Below are 21,848 nucleotides of genomic sequence, written 5' to 3'. Positions count from 1 at the left end.
GAGGGGCTTCCTGGCTGTCCAGTGATGAAGACTCTGCTTCCAGTGCAGGGTATATGGGTTTGATCCCTTATGGGGAAACTAATATTCTACATGCTGAGTGGGGCAGCGATAAAAAAAAAAAAAAAAAGGCTTGACTTTGTTTTTTTGTTTATGGCTTAAATCCCCTCTTGTTCTAAGGTTGGAAAGGAGAGCTAATGTTACAAGGACAGATTTGGAATTAACTGAGATGTGTTCAAATTCCACTCAGCTACTTCCTGACTCTGTGTCCTTGGATGAATCCATTCATCTTTCCGGGTCTTCGTTCTCTCCCATGAAAATGGAATTCATAATTCTTACCTTGCAAGCTTGCTGTGAGGATTAAGTGAGGTCATATATGTAAAGCACCTGGCGTATTTTAAGCACTCAATAAATAATCAAGATTGAAATTAATAATTCATCAAGGAGCTTTTATGTCCACTCTTCAAGAGACGAATATGCCCAGCACTTAAGGAAATAGTCCAAGCTCTTCATTTAAGAAGCTCCTCCAGTGGCATGCGGGTCCCCAACTGTCACCAGGTCAGTAATACCCACAGGTCACTTTTCTGATACAGAAGCTGTAGGTGTTTTTCAGCCATGCAAAAGGCTTGCTTCTTTTCTCACATTATGGCTAGAGGTTTGAATTTTGAGTCGATGCCCCACAGGCCTTATAGCTTGGCAACTGTTTAGAGACTTAAATGAGAGAATACTGTGTGGCCATGTGATTCCCAGCCTGGCCACTCCCTGTGTGTCTGACTTGAAATTTTTGTATCAATTCCTCATATTTCCTTACCTGTAAAACTGGAAAATATCCAAAACTTGATGAGCTCTTGTTAGAAATTATAATGCAATGTGCAACCTAGCATGAAAAAGTGTTTAAAGAGTGGAGGTTATTGTTGTGGTTATGTATTTGACTGTGGGTGGCTGGCATGTCCACCGGGGTAGACACGTATGTTTGAAGGACAGCCGATGACCCAGTTCAATCAGAACAATACATGGAGCGATTTGGCAAAACCAATACAATATTGTAAAGTTTAAAAATAAAATAAAATTTAAAAAATAATTAAAAAAATAAAAAATAAATAAAATGAGAAGAAGCCAAGGACTAAAAAAAAAAAAAAGTTGTCGATTTGGTTGATGTATATCTAGTGTGGGCTTCCCTAGTAGCTCAGCTGGTAAAGGATCCACCTGCAATGCAGGTGACCTGGGTTCAATCCCTGGGTTGGGAAGATCCCCTGGAGAAGGGAACGGCTACCCATTCCAGTATTCTGGCCTGGAGAATTCCATGGACCATATAGTCCATGGGGTCACAAAGAGTCAGACACGACTGAGCAACTTAAGAAAAACCAAACTAGTGTATATTAGAGGCTATTTGGATAACACAGTCTGATGACAGTCTCATAACAGTTTAATTTTTCCTCTGACTCTGATAGCATTACTATCAATGTTTTCAAAGGCATTGCATTTTGAAACATGGGTGAATAAAGTGGTGGCCCCTAGATTCAGGGTTCTGGCTTAAACCATCATAAAAATGTTTAAATACATATGATAGATATTGGTTGATCCAGGAAGGCAGGCAAATTGAGAGAGATGATTTACACTTCGCCCTAAAGGTCTGGGAGATAGGAAAACTGCATTTGGCTTAGCCATGTTGGATTCTAGAGGGCCTTTTCCCAAATTATTCCAAGTGTGGAGATTATGACATTTTCTTGCAGTTTTCAAGCCTTTGCAGCCGTAGCCCACATAACTGTATTAACAGATTTTACTATTATATTACTATTGTTACTATTTTTATTAGGAAAGATAGAATCACTTTTAATTTCAAGTTGTGCAAGTGAATTGCTCTGTTTTTAAATCACAGGTACTATATCCCTATTTTACATTACTGGGTAAATTAGCCTCATTATCTGAATTTTCTTCTTTTTTGATAATTTCCAAGTTTCTGTTTCTTTCTACATATAAAAAATTTTGAAAGAATTTTTAATGATTTGATCAGACTCAAGCCACTTTTCTTATAGCCCCAGGCACTGTTCTATATATTTTCCAATTAAAAATTTTCCAGTATTCACACTTATTCAGTAGCTATTTTAGTATATTGCTCCTATTTGTTTCATTTTCTAAGTTTGTGTATTTGCTATCTATGCCTTAAGAATAATTTTCAATTTTAAATGAACAAGCTTCCAATTTATCATTTTTAAAATAACAACATAAATATATCTACTTCAATGAAGCTGTTCATAAAATGTCAAGTAGAAATTTGTTGCAAGATCATTTATATTAAATTATAAATTATATTTTACACATATATTCATAAACACACATGCATATAAAAATCTGAAAAGGTGCAACTAAAATATTAAGTGAGCAATAATTATTATTTTTTTTTGCTCTTTTCTGTATTTTCTAGTTTCTACAAGGAATAAAGATTACTGCCTAATGGTGTCTGTTTTAAATGAAAGAAAAGAACTGGGAGTGTGCACTAAATGGTTTTGTGGGGTTTCCCCCTGCCCGCTCTGTCCTGATAGATGTCCCTCCTCCCCAGTCTGCTCCAGCCAGCAGCCTAGGGGTCATCCCCAATGCTTTCCTTGTCCTCACCCTCGTTTCAGCCCATCACCGTCTTCTGGTGCTCTCTTTCTCTCTCCCATTCATCCACCTCTCTAAACGCCCGCTACCGTCAAAAGGCCCATCGTCTAAGCACTTGACGTCTTGCCTGGATTTCTGCAAAATTCTACCAGCAAGTCTTCCCGTCTCTGCTCCAGACCTCCGTTTTCCCTGTGCTCCATGCTTTGGCCCGAGGGATCTTTCCATACTGTCAGTCTGATGGATCATGTCAAACGCACTGTGTATGGCTCTCCAGTGGTCACCCATTATTGGTGATATGGGGGTGAAAGCACAGAGTCAGTCCTGCGAAGCTCTGCCTCTGGGCCCCGATGCCCTCTGGACTCATCTCAAGCCTCTCCTCTCTCTCTGCCCCAGTCCTGCTGGTGTTTGTCCACCAGCCCCTCCCCCCATGTGTTGTTGGAATACATTCTCTCCGCCTGGTCTGTTCCACCTCTTTTCTGAGTCACATACTTGTGATCAGGCTAAACCCTTTCTGCAATGGTTCTTAGCCTAAATGTCACATAAGATCTCTCCTTCTCTTGTCTCTCAGTCTCCATCCAATCCTACCTTCTATTCTGTCTCTTAGCAACTTGCAATTTTTTGCAGCATTTGCTACATTTTCAGTTGTAGATTTACTTGTGTGGCATCATTTAAATTCCATCCCCTCCTTCAGAACAAAAGAGAGTAGAGACTAGGCTTTGTTTATCTCTCCATTCCCAGAACCTATTGTCATGCCTGACATGCTCGGTGAATGAATAAAAAAAAAATAATGAATACTCTGCTTCCCTGGTGGCTCAGCGGTAAAGAATCTACCTGCAATGCAGGAGACATAGGTTCGATCCCTGGGTCAGGAAGATCCCTCAGAGAAGGAAATGGCAACCTACTCCAGTATTCTTGCCTGGAGAATTTCATGGACAGAGAAGCCTGTGGGCTACAGTCCATGGGGTTGCAAAGAGTTGGACAGGACTCAGCAACTAACACCTATACTTGCCATACTGCCTTGGGCATAGTTCCACGTCAATGCATGTAAATAGATCCATTGCCTTCTTTTCAATTGCTGCTGAGTGTTTCTCCAACTGGTCTTGTCTTGCTCTTTCATCCAATCTGACTGTCTCTGCCTTTTTGTAATTCCATGAATGGAGGAGCCTGGTAGGCTGCAGTCCATGGGGTCGCTAAGAGTCAGACGCTATTGAGCGACTTCACTTTCATTTTCACTTTCATGCATTGGAGAAGGAAATGGCAAGCCACTCCAGTGTTCTTGCCTGGAGATTCCCAGGGGTGGCAGAGCCTGGTGGGCTGCCGTCTATGGGGTCACACAGAGTTGGACATAACTGAAGCGACTTAGCAGCAGCAGCAGCCTTTTAATTGTTTTGATCATTTATAATTGTGTTTAATGCAATTATTGATATGGTTAGTTTTCTCTTTTCCTTCCATTTACTCTTAACCTATTTGTATTTTTATATTTAAGTATATTTCTTGGAAGCACCATGTAATTGGGTCTTATTTCTTAATTTTTAAAAGAAAAGTACAACAGCTTTATTGAGGTGTGATGCACATACCATACAACTCGCCCATTTAAAGTACAAAATTCAACAGTTTTTAGTATATCTGCCAAGTTGTGCAACCATCGCCACAGTTTGAGAATATTTCCATCATCCCCAAAAGAAACCCTTAACCCGTTAGCATTCACTTCCCATTTCTCCTCAAGCCCCAGCCTTAAGCAACCACTGTCTGCTTTCTTTTGGACTCTATAGATTTGCTTAATCTGGATATTTCACTTTAATGAACTGATACAATCTATGGTTTCTTTCTCAAAGTGGATTGTTTTCCTGGCTGAGATCCCACCTGATTTGTGGTCTGCTCTTTGTTTACCTTTTTTATACTATTCCAATCTGAAAATCTCTGCTTTGTGTGGAGTGTTTAGATCACTGACATCTAATGTGATTATTGGCTTAGTTAGGTTTACGTCTATCATCTTGCTACTTGTATTCCATTTGCCCCAAGTGTTCCCTGTTCCTCTTCTTTCTTTGTAAAGAATGCTTCCCTTTCTTACGATTCCATTATTTCTTTTGTTAACTTACTGGCTATGGTTCTCAGTTTTGTTTAGTGGTTACATTGGGGTTTAAAGAATACATCTTGAGTATAACAGCCTACCTTGAGGTTGGATTATGTTGCTTCATGTATAGTATAAAAAACTTGCAATATTATACTCCTGTTTATTCACTCCTTCCTCTGTGCTACTATTGCAATAAATTTGACTTACACATGTTATAAAATCCATAATACTTTATGATTTTTGTTTAGTCATCTATTTTTTTAAAGAGATTTAATAAGAAAATATCTTATGTATTTAACCATATAACTACCTTTCCAAGGGCTATTTATTCCTTTTGTAAATCTATATTTCTGTCTGATGTCACTTTCTGCCTGGAGGATTTCCATTATATTTCTTGTAATGAGAGTCTTACTAGTGATTAACTTTAATATGCCTGAAAAAGTAGTTATTCTGCCTTCATTTTTAAGAGATATTTTCATGGCTTATAGGATTCTACAATGACAGGTTTTTTGTTTTTTGTTTTTTCCTTTTCAGTACTTTAAAATATTTCTCTAATGTCTTCTTGCTTACATTATTTCCAGTGGGAAACTCTGCATTGAATGTGCCTTTTTCCTGTGTCTGCTTTCAGACTTATTTCTTATTATTGAGTTTTAAAAATTTTAATCAAATGTGTTGGCATATGTTTTTTTTCTTGTGCTTGGGCTTCATTGAGTTTCTGGGATCTGTGGGTTTTTATAGCATTTGCCAAGTTTGGGAATTGTTGGATTGCTATTTCTTCAGGATTTTTTCTGTTTTTTCCTCTCCCCTCCTTCATGGATTCCAATTACATCTACTGATACATTGGCCTTTTGAAGTAGTCTCTCATCTTACTGAGGATTACTTATTTTTTTTACTCTTTCTCAGTGCTTCGTTTCATATAGTTTCTATTACTATAACTTTAGTTCATTAATCTTTTCTTCCACAATATCTAATCTGCTATCCATCTTTTCCAGTGTATGTTGCACCTCAGACATGGTAGCTCCACCTCTAGAGGTTTGATTTGGTTTTTTTTTTTTTTTTTTGTGTCTCCATATAATTTTTTGAACATATGGAATACAGTTCTAATAACTGTTTTCATGTCCTTGTCTTTTCATTCTAACACCTATGTCATTTCTGGGTCGGTTTCAATTGCTTGATTTTTCTCCTCATTATTTTCCCTTTCCTTTGCATGCCAGGTACTCTTTGATCGAATGACAGACGTTGTGAATTTTTACTTTGTTGAGTGTGGGTTATTTTTCTATTCCTTTAATATTCTTAAGCTTTGTTATGGGACAGTTAAGCTGCTTGGAAACACTTTGATCCTTTCTGGTCTTGCTTTTAAGAATTTTTTTTACTGAGACCAGAACTATGTTTAGTCTAGTGCTAATTATTCCCCACAACTGAGCAAGACTTTTTTGTGAGTACATTGCCTAATAAATTATGAGCTTTTTCTAGTCTGGCAAAACTATACAGTATTCTTGGCCCTGTTGGAGCTCTGAGTACTGTTCCCTATAATTCAGTGGTCCTTTAGAGGAGCAGTTTGCCCCAGGGAGACATTTGGTAATGTCTGAGGACTTTTTTTATTGTCATAGCTAGGGTTGCTACTGATATTTAGTGGACAGAGGCTAGGAATGCTGCTAAACAACCTAGGATAGCCCCCAACAAAAAAGAATTTTTCCATCTAAAATGTCAGTAATGCCAAGGTTGAGCAACTCTGCTACAGCCCTTCCAAATCATTCCTTCCCTGGCCTCCAGTGGTCCCCTCACATGCATGTGCTGGTCAGTACTCTGCTGAATTCTCAAGAAGGACCCTCTACAGACTTTTTTTCCCATGCAACTCCTTTTCTTCAATGCTTTGTCCTGCAAATTCTTACCATCTGTTCTACCAAATTTCAGCTCTCGCTTTCTCTCTCACTCTCGTTTTGGCCACACCTTGCTGCATATGGGATCTCAGTTTCCCACCTGGGAGTGGAACTGGGCCCCTGCACTGGAAGCACAGAGTCTTAACTGCTGCACCAGTACAGAAGTGCCTCAGCACTGTCTCTGTAGCTTAGGAAGTCAGCTAAGCTCTTCCTGGGCACCTCCTTCCTGTGCTACAGCCTAGAAACTCTTTCAAGGCAGTGAGCAAGGGTAATCAAGGGCTCACCTATTTGTCTCCCTTTCTCAAAATTCACCATCCTTCACTTCTTCATGTCCGTATTTTGAAAGCTTTGTTTCATGTATTTTGTCTACTTTATTGTTGTTGCTATTTTATGTTTAGGCCATGCTATTTTATGTTGTGGCATGTAGGATCTTAGTTCTCCCATCAGGGGATGAACCTAGGCCCCTTGCTTTGGGAGCATGGAGTCTTAACCACTAGACTGCAAGAGTAGCCCCTGTTGCTGTTTTAGACAGGAGGGTAGATCTAGTTCTAGTTACTCCATGTTGGCTGGAAGCAGAAGTTGACTTCTTATTTATTATCACTATCAAATATTCTCTTTCTCTCCTGTCTTGTGTCATGAAAGCGACTTTTCTTGTTTCTAATCTTGTCAACCACTAATTATGCTCTATATTTATTTCTGTATCTTCTCAGTAAGCACCACTTTTGTTACTCACGATACACTCTCCATTCCCTATATTTTTCAGTTTGGTTTCTGTTTTAATTTTGTGTCTCAAACATGAGATTCACTTGTGTTCTTCTGTTTGAAACTGTAAGCTCACATTTTAGTTGTACTTGAATCTAGCATTATTTTAAAAATCACCGTAGCATGATTTTATTTTTGTACTTAATTATTCCAATTCTTTGATTTATAAATTTGTCTCAGGAAGCAAAATTTCCTCTGAATTGAACAATATCCATTGATTTCATCTTGTGTTCAATTAACAGTAATCTAGTTATTCAGTAAAGGAAACATTTTGAAGTTCTTGTGGTGTGCAAAGTTGTATTTACTGTTGGATTAAGATAACTGGTAATAAATCATAAATACTAGCTTATTAGGGGAAATATGAGTCATGAATAATAAAAGGCAAAATCTTCTTGGTATTGTGTACAAATAATTTAATTTGTATCATTAACCTCAAATGTGCTGGAGTAAATGAGCATTTCTCTAAAATCTGCTCATCCCTTTGGGGGAGCTTCTCCAAACTATTATTAAGTGAGGAGGCAGTCTATGCAGAAGATATTCAGGGAAATATTCAGGAATTTGTAATCCTTACAGATAATAAATAACAATGGGAGCAAGAGTGAGTTTGACCAAAAGGTTGCTTAATCCTTTGGGTTTGGACATTTGTTTCTATTTCAGTTGCTGTATCAACATATAAGCTTACAGAATTTTAGATGCACACATGATTTTGTCAGCAGCCTGAGAGATTCTAATCATTGGCAGCAAGGGTTTCAAAAATATAGGAAGTCCAGTTACAATCAGATTACTTCCTAAAGATACAATTTTACAATATTTCTTTGGAGTTAGGAACACATAATGATACAATGTGATAATGTCCTGAGTTCTGTGGCCAAGTTTCAAATAATGTTGAAATAATGTATCTAAAATGGAAGATTTGATACCTAGAGTCCCTAAATCAGGACTACCTGCCCATTGATTGAATCGTTCCAATACTTGGCAGGATACTGAGGAAAAACAAATAGCCAAGTAATGATATTTGCTTAAGGCCAGCTGTGTTTTTCCGAGCAGTGCTATGTGTAGTAACTGAGTGGTTTTTCAAGGCACTCATGAAAATTAACCAGATCAGTTTGATATTGTCATATACTTGCTAGTATATAGCCAGTTCAACCAAAAAATTTTGGTCCCCTTTCTCTCTAATAGTTTTCCTACCTTTTCAAAGCTCCCACCCACTGATGAAGCAAAGGTCCTGTTCATTAACCTCTTTATGCTGACTATGCGCACAGCGACCCTCTTCCTTGGGTAGGACTGTGCAATTGCCATCAAAGTGCTTTAACAATTTAGCGCCACTTAAGCAGCGGCATTTTTTTAACCTTCTCATCTTCAGCTTTGAGTGCTGGAGATAATGCAGAAAACTGCCTTTTGAAGTTATATTGAACTCACTGACTTCCATCAGAAGCGTATCAGTAGTTGCAAACGTTACAGTGTAAATTAAATCCTTGAAGAGTCTGAGCCATTTGCAACACTGGAAAGCGAGATGCTAAGGATTTTTTATTGCTTGGAATCCCTAAGCTCAAAATGTCTTTGTCTTTGATGTGTATTTGAATACTCTATCTTGATTTTCCATGGCACTCTAAAATTGCTTCACAAATTGAGAAAAGTCAGATATTTAATGCTAGAGATATTCTATAGAACTCAAGAATACCTAAAATTATCTAGTACTAATTTATTAATGTTTAATTAGAATTGATTTATAACACGGGTAGCATCACTACAAGGATGCATCTTTGCCACTGTTGATAAATGTTCAAATTACTACTTTGAAGAACTTACCAATTTTTGATTTATCTGATTTGGGAGACTGAAAAAAAAAATTGTATCATGAACTATATAGTAAAGAAAATACTTTTACATTCAAAGATCCAAAGGGACAAAGAAAAAGATAGAATGGAAACATGTATGGTCTAACTTAAACATTGGCAAATTTTTCTCTAAAAGGGCCAGACAGCAAATACTTTAGACTTTATGGGGTCATCAGATCTCTGTGTTAGTTTCCTAGGGTTCCAGTAACAAAATATCGCAAATTTGGTGTCTTAAACCAACAGAAATTCATTCTTTTGATTCTAGAGGCAAGAAGTATGGAATTGAGGTGTTAGAAGAGCCATGCTCCCTCTGAGATTCTAGGGAGAATCTGTTCCATGCATCTGTCTGGCTTCTGCTGGTTGCTGGCAGCCCTTGGCATCACTAGGCTTATTTCAATCTCTGCCTCCATCCTCACCTGGCCTCCTTTCTCGTTTGTTTGTAATTCTTTGTATCCAAACGCCCCTCTTCTCTCTGTATAAAGAAACCAGTCATTGAAGTTGGAGCCCATGCGAATTTAGCATGATCTCATTCTAACTCTATTATAACTATTAATACAAAGACTATATTTCTAGATAAGGTCACATTCACAGGTACCAGGGGCTAGGACTTGAGCATATATTTTGGGGGAAGTGCAATTTAATTCACTACAGTCTCTGTTGCAATCACTCAATTATGTCTTTTCAGCAGGAACACAGTCCAGGAGAATACATAAACAGACATATGTGCTGCGTTCTAGTAAAACTTTATTTACAAAAACAGGTCATGGGTCAGATTTGGTCAAGGGACTAGTTTTCCAATGCCTCGTCTAACTAATTGAAACAAAACTGCAGCAGAGAAAGAAACTAGTTTTCCCTGGCATTAGTCAGTTTATTTTTAAAGTATAAAAATGCATATATATTTGTATAAATAGCAGTGTGTATACATGCTCAGTCACTCAGTTGTGCTTACCTTTTGTGACCCCATGGACTGTAGCCCACCAGATTTCCTCTGTTCATGGAATTCTCCAGCAAGAATATTGGAGTGGGTTGTCATTTCCTACTCCAGGAGATCTTCCTAACCCCAGGATCAAACCTGCATCTCCTGCATTGGCAGGCAGATTCTTTAGCACTGCACCATGCGGGAAGTCCTATATATGGCGATACTTATTTTTAAAAAGCTGTCAATTTACGGTGACAGATGGAACCTTTATGATGACCTCAAATCCCCAAATTCTATTACCAAAGATGCTTAAATTACAATATTTTTGGTCAGTGAAATGCTTTTTGATGATCTTACAATTATAAGAGTCTACATAAACCTTTCCTCCAAAGAGAGCAAGACTGTTTTGGAAACAAGATTTTCCTTTAACTCAGGGATATTTATTCACTGCATTACAAAAAAAATGTATTTGTTTCCCTCACTATGCATGTGTTCCCTGAGGGCAGGGATGTTGTTTGATTCAGTGGTATGTTCTCAGCATATTAGTCATTCAATAAATATTTATCTAAAGTAACTGTTGTTTGTTGGAATAACAAGAGTGAGTTGGTGGGTTCCTGTTTTATTCCTATTGTATAAAAATACTCCTGTCACCATACCTTGAAATTATTTATTGTCTTAAATAGAAAGGAAAGCTACATTAAGGGAAATCCAATTTCTATTAAAAGCTATTGGAAGGATTGGTAAAGAGAAAAATGGAGTAATGAATCAGCAGGGGTCAGTGAAAAACATTCATCTTTTTAAATCAGAAGGGGTCAGTGAAAAAATTCATCTTTTTAAAATAGGATTCATCAAAAAGAAGACAAAGGTAGGGATTTCAAGATACATTTCAACAACTAAGCTAAAATATTAGCAACTCCTTTTAAGTGCCCAGCTCAAATCATAGCAGAGACATATGAAACTCCATGTGGAGTAGCTGTCAGTATGGGAGGGTGGGATTTTGTTCAGTTGGAGAGATGGCAGGAGGAATATCCAAATTTTTCACGCAGAGGCTCTGGAACTCTGGGGTCATTCCAGCTTAGAGTTTTCCCCATCTCCTCATCACTGGATAGAAGGCAGAAGTGAGAAAGTGAAAAGTATTAGGAGCTGTAATTTTGCTCAGAAAGAATTGAGACTTGTTGACAGTCGGCACAGATGTCAGCTGAGCCACTGTCAGTGAATCAGAGTTAGCTATGAGACTCCATGTTGGAAGCACAAGAAAGAGCAGGGTAATGTACATCCTGGCGGCTGAGGTTGAAGAGACAGGGAGAGACTGCTTGGGAGAAGGGCTTTATAAGTGGAAGAAAGTAGCTATATATGAGTCCCAGCGCTAAGGACGTGGAACCCCAGAGAAAGACCAGGGGCCACTGGAACTCAACTGTTTCAAGTTGATTATGGAATTAGTCAAGTAAAAAGTGAGTTTAGGAAAGGAGTGGGGGTAGGGAAAGGCCTGAGAGCTGAAGACAAGGCCTTTGGGGACCTTCAGATTAAAAGGAGAGACAAAATGAGAAAGAATAAAGACAAAGGAGGACCAATTAAAATGTGGATCAGCCCTGGGCCACTCTCCCTTTCCTGGGCTCGCATCTTCAGGGACAGAGGCTTTTCTGCCCACCTTAACGCCTGTCAGGAAATTCAAGAAAAAGAGTAGGTAGGCAAAGAAACACTATTCATTCACCTTGCTTCTTCTGACTCATTCTTGCTACTGGCTCTTGCAAGAAACTACCCCATCAAATTAGCTACTCAAATTGCCTTAAATATCAAGATAGTGCTGCTTCAATGCATTTTCTCAAGAGGAAATGCTTTTGAAGGAGAGGAATAGGAGAGAAAGATCCACTTTTGCCACCAGTCAAGACATGTAGGTCCTTAACACATGATACCTGTGCCCTCTGAAGGAAATGTCTGTAAAATAAAATAAAATAAATGTTCGGTGCACTTAACAAAGTTTCACTTCTAAGAAGCTCCCAATTTTCTCTTGTTCTTTAAAAAAAAAGATTAAAGAAATAAAAGTAGTATTTTTTTTTAAAGAAAATTTTTTCGTGAATAAAGAAAATGCGGCAGGAGAAAACTTTTCCATTGTGGAAAATTTAGAAAACATTGAGGCCAGTTTTTAGCTAGCTTCTGGATCAAGATTTGACCTTGAGCTTATTTTGTGTGTGTGTGTGTATTAAGGTGATGGAGAAGGAAATGGCAACCCACTCCAGTAATCTTGCCCGGAGAATCCCACGGACAGAGGAGCCTGGTGGGCTGCTATCCATGGGGTCAGAAGAGTCAGATATGACTTAGCAACTAGATCATCATTAAGGTGAAGATTCGATGTAGTAGCTTCAACAGGGACTCATAACACTCATTACCAGAAAGTACTCCTCACTTCCTGATGAGACAGGACACCTTAAACTGATTTCACCAGTGTTCATTTCTGGGGGAAAGTGAGTTTCCACCATATGCAATAACACCCTTCCCTCCCACCATTCTCCAGGTTAAGGAGGCCATCGGGTTTTAGATGAACATAATGCTGACAGAGGATGAGATGGTTGGATGGCATCACCAACTCAATGGACATGAGTTTGTGTAAGCTCTGGGAGTTGGTGATGGACAGGGAAGCCTGGTGTGCTGCAGTCCATGGGGTCGCAAAGAGTCGGATACGACTGAGTGACTGAACTGATGCTGACATCATGCCACCTTTTATCTCCACAGGCAGACCACTGAGGATGGACCCCTGAGCCAACCCGGCCACAGCCAGGACTGATGTGCCCCCGGAAGGAATGAAGTATGGATGTGAAGGAACGGCGGCCCTACTGCTCGCTGACCAAGAACCGCCGGGAGAAGGAGCGGCGCTATACGAACTCCTCGGCAGACAACGAGGAGTGCCGGGTTCCCACGCAGAAGTCTTACAGCTCCAGCGAAACCCTGAAAGCCTTTGATCACGATTCCTCACGGCTGCTTTACGGAAACAGAGTAAAGGATTTGGTTCACAGAGAAGCGGATGAGTTCTCCAGACAAGGTAGGTAGGTCCTTGTCCAAGTGAAACGGCGAGCACGCTTAGTTCGCGCTAACTTGCTAGTGTCAGGATGCCATGATTATTTTCTTAGATTGATGTTCTAGCATCTGATTCAGACTTTGAGATGTTAGGTGATCCCAGAGTCTTCCACGTTAGAGGTGGAAAGCCACCCAGACACAAGTCCTTCCTGCACACAGTCAGAGTGTTGGAACATAAACTATCTGGGCACCTCCCAGGCTCAGGAAGATGCTCACAGACAGTGTTTTTCTAGTTAGAATTGGTGTAAGGAGAACAGAACTGTCGGTGAGGAAACCCATCTTTATTCTTCCTCTGGATCATCTCCTGATCCATCCAGCCCAGCTGCTTCTGAGTGTTTATAGGAGAACCTGCTTCAGAAGAGTTCCATTTTGTCACTCAAAGGCAATCTAGGTCATTAAGGTTAAAACATCCTAGTTTCCCATAATATAATCTGTTATGGTTTAATCATTCACATTTATTTGTGGAACATTTTTACACTCTTGTTTTCTGCCTGCATGTTCAACCAGTGAAGCAGTGACTGCTGTAACTTGACCTCACAATCCTAGCCCTTCTGATATCCACCCATTAAAGACAGTAGCTTCTTTAAAGTTAGCATAAGTGTTAGTTGCTCAGTTGTGTCTGACTCTGTGTGACCCCATGAACTGTAGCCCACCAGGGTCCTCTGTCCATGGAATTCTCCAGGCAAGAATACTGGAGTGGGCTGCCATTTCCGAACAGGGAAATCTTCCTGACCTATGGAACAAACCCGGGTCTCCTGCATTGCAGGCAGATTCTTTACCATCTGAGCCTGGGAAGTGTACATAGAGACATTCTGTTTCTTCTAACATAGTCTTGAGATATGTGCAACATCACTACTAATAAAATCTCCTTGCTCCTGCATTGTACACTTACCCATAGCTTAGCCTCGCTTAGCAAATTGCATCAAGAAATGAGGAAAAATAAACTTCAAAATAAAGAATATATTCATTCTTTTCTAGTCACCTTACAGAAAATGTGACTCAGTTTGATCCTGAGCAGGAACAAATTTCAAAAAAAGTAATAATGCAATAAATCATTCAAAAATTTGAAAAATTTTGCACGTTTTTTTCCTTCTCTGCATTGTGAAAAGAGCCATCCTAACTAGATTGAAATAGCGTTCCCTCACCTAAAACCAGTTTATGTCAAGACGACTTATCTGATTTACCAAAGGGAGATTTTTTCCCCACTTACTGCCTAAATTTTTTCCTTCCCCCACCTGCCTTACTAATTACATGTATCAAATTGCATGAAAGAGGACAAAATTGTTTAACAGTTTTAATCCAGTTTTTAGAGGAAATATGGAACACATATTTGAGATAGGTACTCTTGCTAAATTGAAGGTCTTGAGCTTGTTGTCCAAGGAAAAGTGAAAGTGAAGTCACTCAGTCGTGTCCGACTCTTTGCGACCCCGTGGACTGTAGCCTACCAGGCTTCTCCAGGGATTCTCCAGGCAAGAATACTGGAGTGGGTTACTATTTCCCTCTCCAGGGGATCTTCCCGATCCAAGGATCAAATCCAGGTCTCCCGCATTGGAGCCAGACGCTTTAACCTCTGAGCCACCAGGGAAGCCCCTGTTGTCCAATGGGCAATCATTCTAAACCCGATTTTTTGTTTCATGTTGTCTATACAGCTACTGTAGATTATCAGGGTATATTTTTCACCAATTACAAAAATAGGAGGTACTGTAGACATGCAGGTAATGGGAGCCTGATGAAGTCTTGCCTTTTATAACGAAAATAACTGTGTAGTGACCTATTGGGGAAAAAAATACCTTGTGGAATACTATTAGAGAAAAAAGCTGCAAATGTGGCATGATGCACCCAGGAAACACATCCCCACCCCAAGCAGCCGTTTAGTTTTGGCACAGAAAAGGATGCTTAACAGGTTAAAAATAGCGAGCTGAAATTTTCACCTCCCAGGCAGCGTTAATCCAGTGCAGACTGTTGTTGATGACATGGCGAGACCATCTGTGGAAACCCTGGAACCTTAGACTTAGGGGACCAGGCAGTCCTATTACCCGGCTCCTTGCCAGCCAAGGACTACAGCGGGAACGGGCCGGAGGAAAGAGACAGAGAGCCGGGCCGCTGACAGAGGCCTCCTGTCAGGAGAGACTGAGGGGAATAGTGCGAGGAGGGTGAAGAGCAGAAGGGAAAGGAAAAGCGAAAGTGCAGCGTGTGCTGGTGCTACAGCGCACTCGACATGTTCACAAATCAGATCATATTAAAAACGTAAATGGAACGCACCGCTATTTACAGCCAAGGCGTGCTGACTCCTTACCTCGCTGCCGTCTATGTGCTGGGAGGTGTGTGCACCATCACTGAAGTCTCCCAGCCCCTTGGGAGGTGGGGCCCGAGAGCAGGATCCTTTCGCAAGTTGAGACAGTCAAGCCTGGAGGCCTGAGATCCCATGGTCAGTGAGGGCCCCACGGGGACTTGAACGCGGGGCCATCTACCTCCAGTGCTCAGGCTTCTAACCTCTGTGCGTTTGCTAAAGCAGAAAGCAGGCAATTTAGTGTCATCCTTGCCCTGCAGTTTTGTGCAGTCAATTTTAGCCAGCTTTGATGGTACTGAAAGGAGGAGACTGAAGACATATGTAAAAAATAAAACTAACGTGATTTTGTGATTGGGTGGATGAGGATGGGGTCGGGGAGAGAACTATTGCAAATGCTTTTTCTTCCCTGTGGTTTGATACAGGGAATGCTTATAGCAGGAGCGGTAGGTGAGGAAGGGAACAAGTCAAATCTGCTCTCAGATTATGTTTCCCGAGCAAGAGTAATGAAACCTCCTCCCCAGCCTTCATTTTCTTTGAACCTGACAAATGTCAGTTTTTCCTCCCTGACTATTATGCTGTGGGATTAATTATTTAATTGACAAAATGTGCTTCCTGCCACAGCTCTTGACATCATACACATAATAAAAATGAAAGATTAAAAATATTAATAGTAGCCAAAGATCATTGAATCCCTTCCAAAGAATTATGCTAATTGAGCTTGTCCGTGGAGTTCTAAAACACCTTGTCAGTCCAGACCCACTTCTTTGAATGACATGAGAAAATGTGCCTTCAGCTGGAGGAAGGGATAAAGAGAGAACCCACTCCTACCCCCGGAGACTCAGTGGTAAAGAATTCGTCTTGCCAATGCAGGAGATGCAGGTTAGATCCTTGGGTTAGGAAGACCCCCTGGAGAAGGAAATGGCAACTCACTCCATTCACATCCTGGGAAATCCATGGACAGAGGAGCCTGGCAGGCTACAGCCTTTGGGGTCACAAAGAGTCAGATATGACTTAGCAACGAGACAACAACAACCCATTAATTCGATTACATAGAAAAATCAACTCTAGAAATACAGTAATTTTAATCAACTATTAAAAAAAAAACAGAAATACAATTTCCTTATTTTTATCAACCAATTTTATGGTCAATTCTCAAACTTGGTTTTAATCATTTTTATGGCTTTACTGACTGGTAGGTGACTATTTTAAGTTATATGTTCTATTTAGATACTGTAAAGCTGAGGATGGCTTCCTTTTTACAGTGAAGTGTAATTTGACTGGATCTTACACAGATCTCTTTTTGTCTCTCCTTTAAATCTCTCCTTGTGGTTTATTGGGTGATGGAAAGAGTTGTCTTTTAGCAGCTGTGGAGCTCACTGTAGGTGTGTTGGAGTTTGGCTAATAGTGGGTTCTTTGGCATCTTGGACACTATTTTCTTTGATTCATTTTTGAAGGGAATTTATCCCATCAGATGTGAGACAGATTTCTTATGAAACAGCTGCATAAGATCATCCCCAGTTTTTAGAGAAGTGATAAAATATCTTCTTTTCGGCACTATGTACATTGCCTGTAATGTTCTTGACCACACGAGAAACCTCATCAATCCAACGCAGAATGTTGGCCCTGAAGGTGAATTTTGAAATGAGGTGACATCTGGAAATGGGAACACTTTTGTTCCACAGAACTATAAGCCTGAAAAAAAGAAAAAGAAAATCACCTCTGAGATAATCTTAACCCAAAGTATTTATCTGTTAGTCAGCCATTGGGTTTAAGGTTGTGAATCTCAGGATTTTAAAATGAAAAGATTACCATTTACTTTTCTGTTATACAATGTCAGTGGGAAGGAAGGCTATCTGTTCTTACATCTGAAAAGCAGACAGCGTTATGTTTGTGTTTGTACCACACCTGAAATCAAATAGAGAATCCACTTATAGTGTAGGGAAGGGAAGGATGGAGGTAGATGGACAGGCCAACACTCTCTGACTTCGGAGAGTGGCTCACATGCTTTCCTGACCACTTGCTTCTGGTCCCAGAAACTTTCCACTCTCCTCACTGCTGCTCTGGGATTTGTCTTCTCTTCCTGCTCATCGTCAGCAGTCCCTGGCTCCCATGGACATGACTTCTCACCTCGAAACATGGCTGGTCCAAGGCCAGTAGGTAGGTCCCACAAGCCCCAAAGCCTCCCACTGCTCTTTCTTAGAGGGTTGCATCCTGAGTCCCAGTCCTTTTATATAAGATTCCAGATGCTAGCCTCCTCTATTACCACAGAACTCTCTTCTGTGAAACAAAAGGACGTTTAGAGGAGCAGTGTGAGTCCCCCTGTAAATGTGCATCCAGGATTCTGGAATAAGGGTGGCTTGATGGTGCCTCATCCTCCCATCTCCAGCCAACTCTTTACCTCCCCTGAGCTGAGCAGTGATATGGGTGCATATGAGGTCTAGAACCTTCTTCAGGTCCTGATGGTCAGAGCTGATGCAGGTGCTTTCCTTGTGGGGCCAGATGAAAGCTCCAAAGGGGGTGCAGCAGTTTCAACAAATTGAGAGCAGAAAGACAGCCCAAATGGGAAATGGCTTGAAGAGACAATTCACAGAGGAGCAAATTCAAGTGGTCAGTGAACATATGAAGAAGTCATCAGTTTTCTTATTAGTCTGAGAAAGGCAGTAGCCCGTCCTGAGTACCCCCCCTTTCAGGTCCCAAATGATGATGACAGAGCAAATGTGAAATGTACAAGAATCACTATAAGGGAAACCTTTTAAAAAGACTAGAAATAAAACTCCTTTCCTATCAGCAAAATCCAATAGCTGGAAGAAACTAGTACGGAAATTAAGTGGTCCAAAAATCTCATCCGAAGAGAGAGGGGAGAAACAGTTACAGAATAGAGCTTTAGCGGAGGGAATAATTTGCATTCTTGCGTTCATGCAAGAATGCTGTCTTGCATTCATGTAATAATGAAAAATAAGTATTTGAGTATGAATGTCAGGAAAAGGAAGATAGTTATTAGTGAAATGAAGAAAAGCACAATAGACTTACCTAATTAGCAGGGGGGAAAAGGAATGAATAGCAGTCTGATCACTTTAGCAAAAACAGCTCCAAGGAAAAAGAGGAAATGAGTAAAATCAGGAAAAACCATAAAACAAGATGGAAAAAGGGAACTCTATATATGACATATTACATGAAATGAAAATACACTGAATTTTTACAGAAACTATCCAGTTGATGTATAAGTGTTACTGGTACTTATATGAAACAGACTTGAGAGGGTAGGTAAAAAGTGGTTGAGAATGGAGAGATACATATAAAGAGATATTAGGTAAATACAAACAAATAAAGTAGGAACAGCAGTATTAATATCGGGAAAGGTGGAATTGACAATTAAGAAGAGTAAACAGGATAAAGAGGACCAGTAAGTAAAAGATAAGAGACAAGAGGATGGACATTCTTAAATGCATACATTAAACAATATAGTAGCTAAATTTACAAAGCGAAAGCTTTTGGGAGAAAGAAGGTTATTAAAATATACTTACTGTGGAATATTATAGTTCACCTTCTTCAGAAACAGATCTAAAAAGACCAGCAAAAAGAAACTTATTATGTTTCTTTACTATGTACCTTAGAAAGATGTAAGATATCTGGAAAACAAAGAAACCAAAAGAAAATGGGAAGAAGTAGATGATCATGATAAATTAGAGACACACAAAAAGTTGATTATTTAAAAAGGCAAAGAAACCAGAAAGCATCTGATGGTCCTGGTTACAGAATAACGAGATCAAAAACAAGGAGAGACACTGAAGACATTGTAATAACTAAAAGGATCTGCTCCAAACAATGCATTTTTTTTAATCTAGAGAAATTTATTTTTTCTTAATAAAATATGATTGACCCCAAGTTATTTCAAAATAGGGAGAAAACTCGTCAGAATCGATCATCTCAGAAGAGATTAGAAAAGTGATTAAGAGGGGCATCATTAAAAAGTACCAGATAGCTTCCCGTGGCTTCCCTGGTGGCTTAGTCGGTAAAGAGTCTGCCTTCAAGCCGGAGACCTGGGTTCAATCCCTGGGTCGAGAAGACCCCCTGGAGAAGGAAATGGCAACCCACTCTAGTATTCTTGCCTGGAGAATTCCATGGACAGAGGAGCCTAGTTGGCTACTGTCCAGGGGGTCATGAAGAGTTGGATTCAACTGAGTGACTCACTTTTACCAGCTAGGTTCCTAGTTGAATTTTATGTAATCTTCACACTACAGGCAAGTGCAAAGTTAAGAAAGCTATTCAACACCAAAAAAAAAGAAAGAAAAGAAAGATGGAAAGCACTTAGAATCATATTGTGATATTGACACAACCTTAATAACAAAACTTGATTAACTTAGTACAAAAAGAAGCTATCTAGACCAAAATTCCTTCTCAATATGTACATAAAAATTCTAAATCTTTGTATGTAAGAATCTAGAAATGATTAAAAGGATAATAGTCTGGGCTAGGTTAACCAAGTGGTTACTAATCCTTGGTGGTGATGCAAGGGTTTTTTTCAGTGTTAGGAAATCTATTAACATAATTAAATTAATAAATCAATGTAGAAAAGCATGATCTTATCACTAGATGATGAAGTGGTTTGGGGTAAAAATTTTAAAGCTATTCCTTCTTAAAATAAAGCTCACTAAGTAAACAAGAAAGAAAAACACATAAATATGTTAATTGTATAAGATTTTCAAAAAAGTTGAACAGCATTTTAAAGGGTAAGATCCTAGGACCATTTCCATTAAAGTCAGTAACACAAGAAAGGCTCATCTACCCTCACAATTACTATGCAAAATTGTTTAGACTTTTTAGCAATTGTATAAGAAAAGAAAATGAAACAATTGATATATATTTGGGGAAACATTGAAACTCGCACTTCTGTTGAATACATGATTGACTTTGTATGTGCAAAACCCATTTGAAATAAAAAACATTAAATATTTGGAGCAAATTGGTACTTGGGTAAATAGAAGATAAACATATAGACCCCACTGGTAGTGTATGTAGCACAATAGTTAAGAGCATAGACTCTGGATGTAGATGATATGGGTTTCAGACCCACATCTTTCACTCATTAATTGCATGGCAAGGTACCTGATTTTGGCCAAGTAACTTGCTTGAATGAATTACTTAATTTATCTGTACTTCAGTTTTCTTCTATGCACATTGTGCTTTAGCTTTCAAGCTTATTGAGGATGAAATGAGTTAATATATATAAACTACTTATTAATAGAACAATTGCCTGATGCATGTTATATACCACTTCTAAATATTTATTAAACAATCATTGGCTAAATTTGGAAGTCAGAAAAAATATCTTACCACAATGTTAGCAAACACTATAAAGTTCTTTGGAATAAATTTTACAAGAGCTGTATGGGACCTAATAAGAACAGACCCATAAATATTATTGTGAGACATAAAACAAGATCTGACTAAATGGAAAGAGAGTCAGTGTTTTCAGATGGGAAGACAGACATCATAAAAATATCAGTTCTACCAAAATAAATGCATAGAAGTCAAGGCTTATGTTTAATTTGAAAATGTGATCTTAAAATTTGTGTGGAAAAATAAATGTCAAAAATAGCCAAAAATATATTCAACAGTGAGAATAAAATGCCCTTACCATACATTTAAAAAAATTCTAGGAAGCCATGTAATCACATCTATAAGACATTGGCATAAATGAAAAGAAGTCGATCAGTGAAGTAGACTAACATTTCAGAAATAGATCCTAGTATATAGGGAACTTTAGCATAAAACAAAAAATGGCTTTTCTATTCAGTGTAATTTGATAAATGGTGCTGGCACAACTGGCTATCCATCTGGAAGAATATAAAATTGGACCCATATCTTTCAGCATATTCAAAAATAAATTAAGATGGATTAGAGACAAATGTAAAAAATAAAGCAGTAAGAATTCTAGAAGTTCATTTGAGACACTGAATAAAGTAGGAATTACTTGATCCATTAGTAGCAGAAAGCTCCAAAAACAATCATTTAAACACCTAACAGAATGATTTTCTAACAAAGCAAGAAGTCCAAAGGTAGATTGTCCAGGGTTCAAAGATGCCGTCAAGGACCCAGATTATTTCTGCTTTTTTTTTTTGCTCAGTCATCCTTAGCATGTGGCCTTTGTCCCACGGATCCCCAGATGTTTGCTGCATTTTCATATTCCTGTTGAAATAGAATAAAAGCCAAGATGAGAAGCACTTCTCTCCATTGGACTATTTCTTTTTACTCCCCAAAGACATCTTCCCGCATCTCTTTTTCAGAACTTGTTATACTTGGCTACACTTAGCTGCATGAGAAGAGGGAACATTTACTATTTTTGCCTTCCAGCTTCTATAACAGAGGCAGGCAAGGAAAAAGTGGTTGTGAATCTATACAGCCCACCCCAGGG

At 39.1% G+C, this 21,848-nt stretch overlaps 1 protein-coding gene across 1 annotated transcript in view; it reads left to right on the top strand.

Annotated features, from left to right (window-relative positions):
- Positions 1-21,848, top strand: part of TENM3 (teneurin transmembrane protein 3) — a 622,438-nt gene that overhangs the window by 156,348 nt on the left and 444,242 nt on the right. Inside the window, 1 exon segment of the mRNA XM_070364068.1 lies at positions 12,802-13,108. Coding sequence (XP_070220169.1) covers positions 12,877-13,108 — 232 coding nt within the window. The 5' untranslated portion in view covers positions 12,802-12,876.

The sequence above is a fragment of the Bos mutus genome, chromosome 27 (genome assembly GCF_027580195.1).
Source record: "Bos mutus isolate GX-2022 chromosome 27, NWIPB_WYAK_1.1, whole genome shotgun sequence".
NCBI classification, from domain to species: Eukaryota; Metazoa; Chordata; class Mammalia; order Artiodactyla; family Bovidae; genus Bos; species Bos mutus.
The sequence above is the reverse complement of the archived record's forward strand: the minus strand, read 5'-3'. Positions and strand labels throughout refer to the sequence as shown.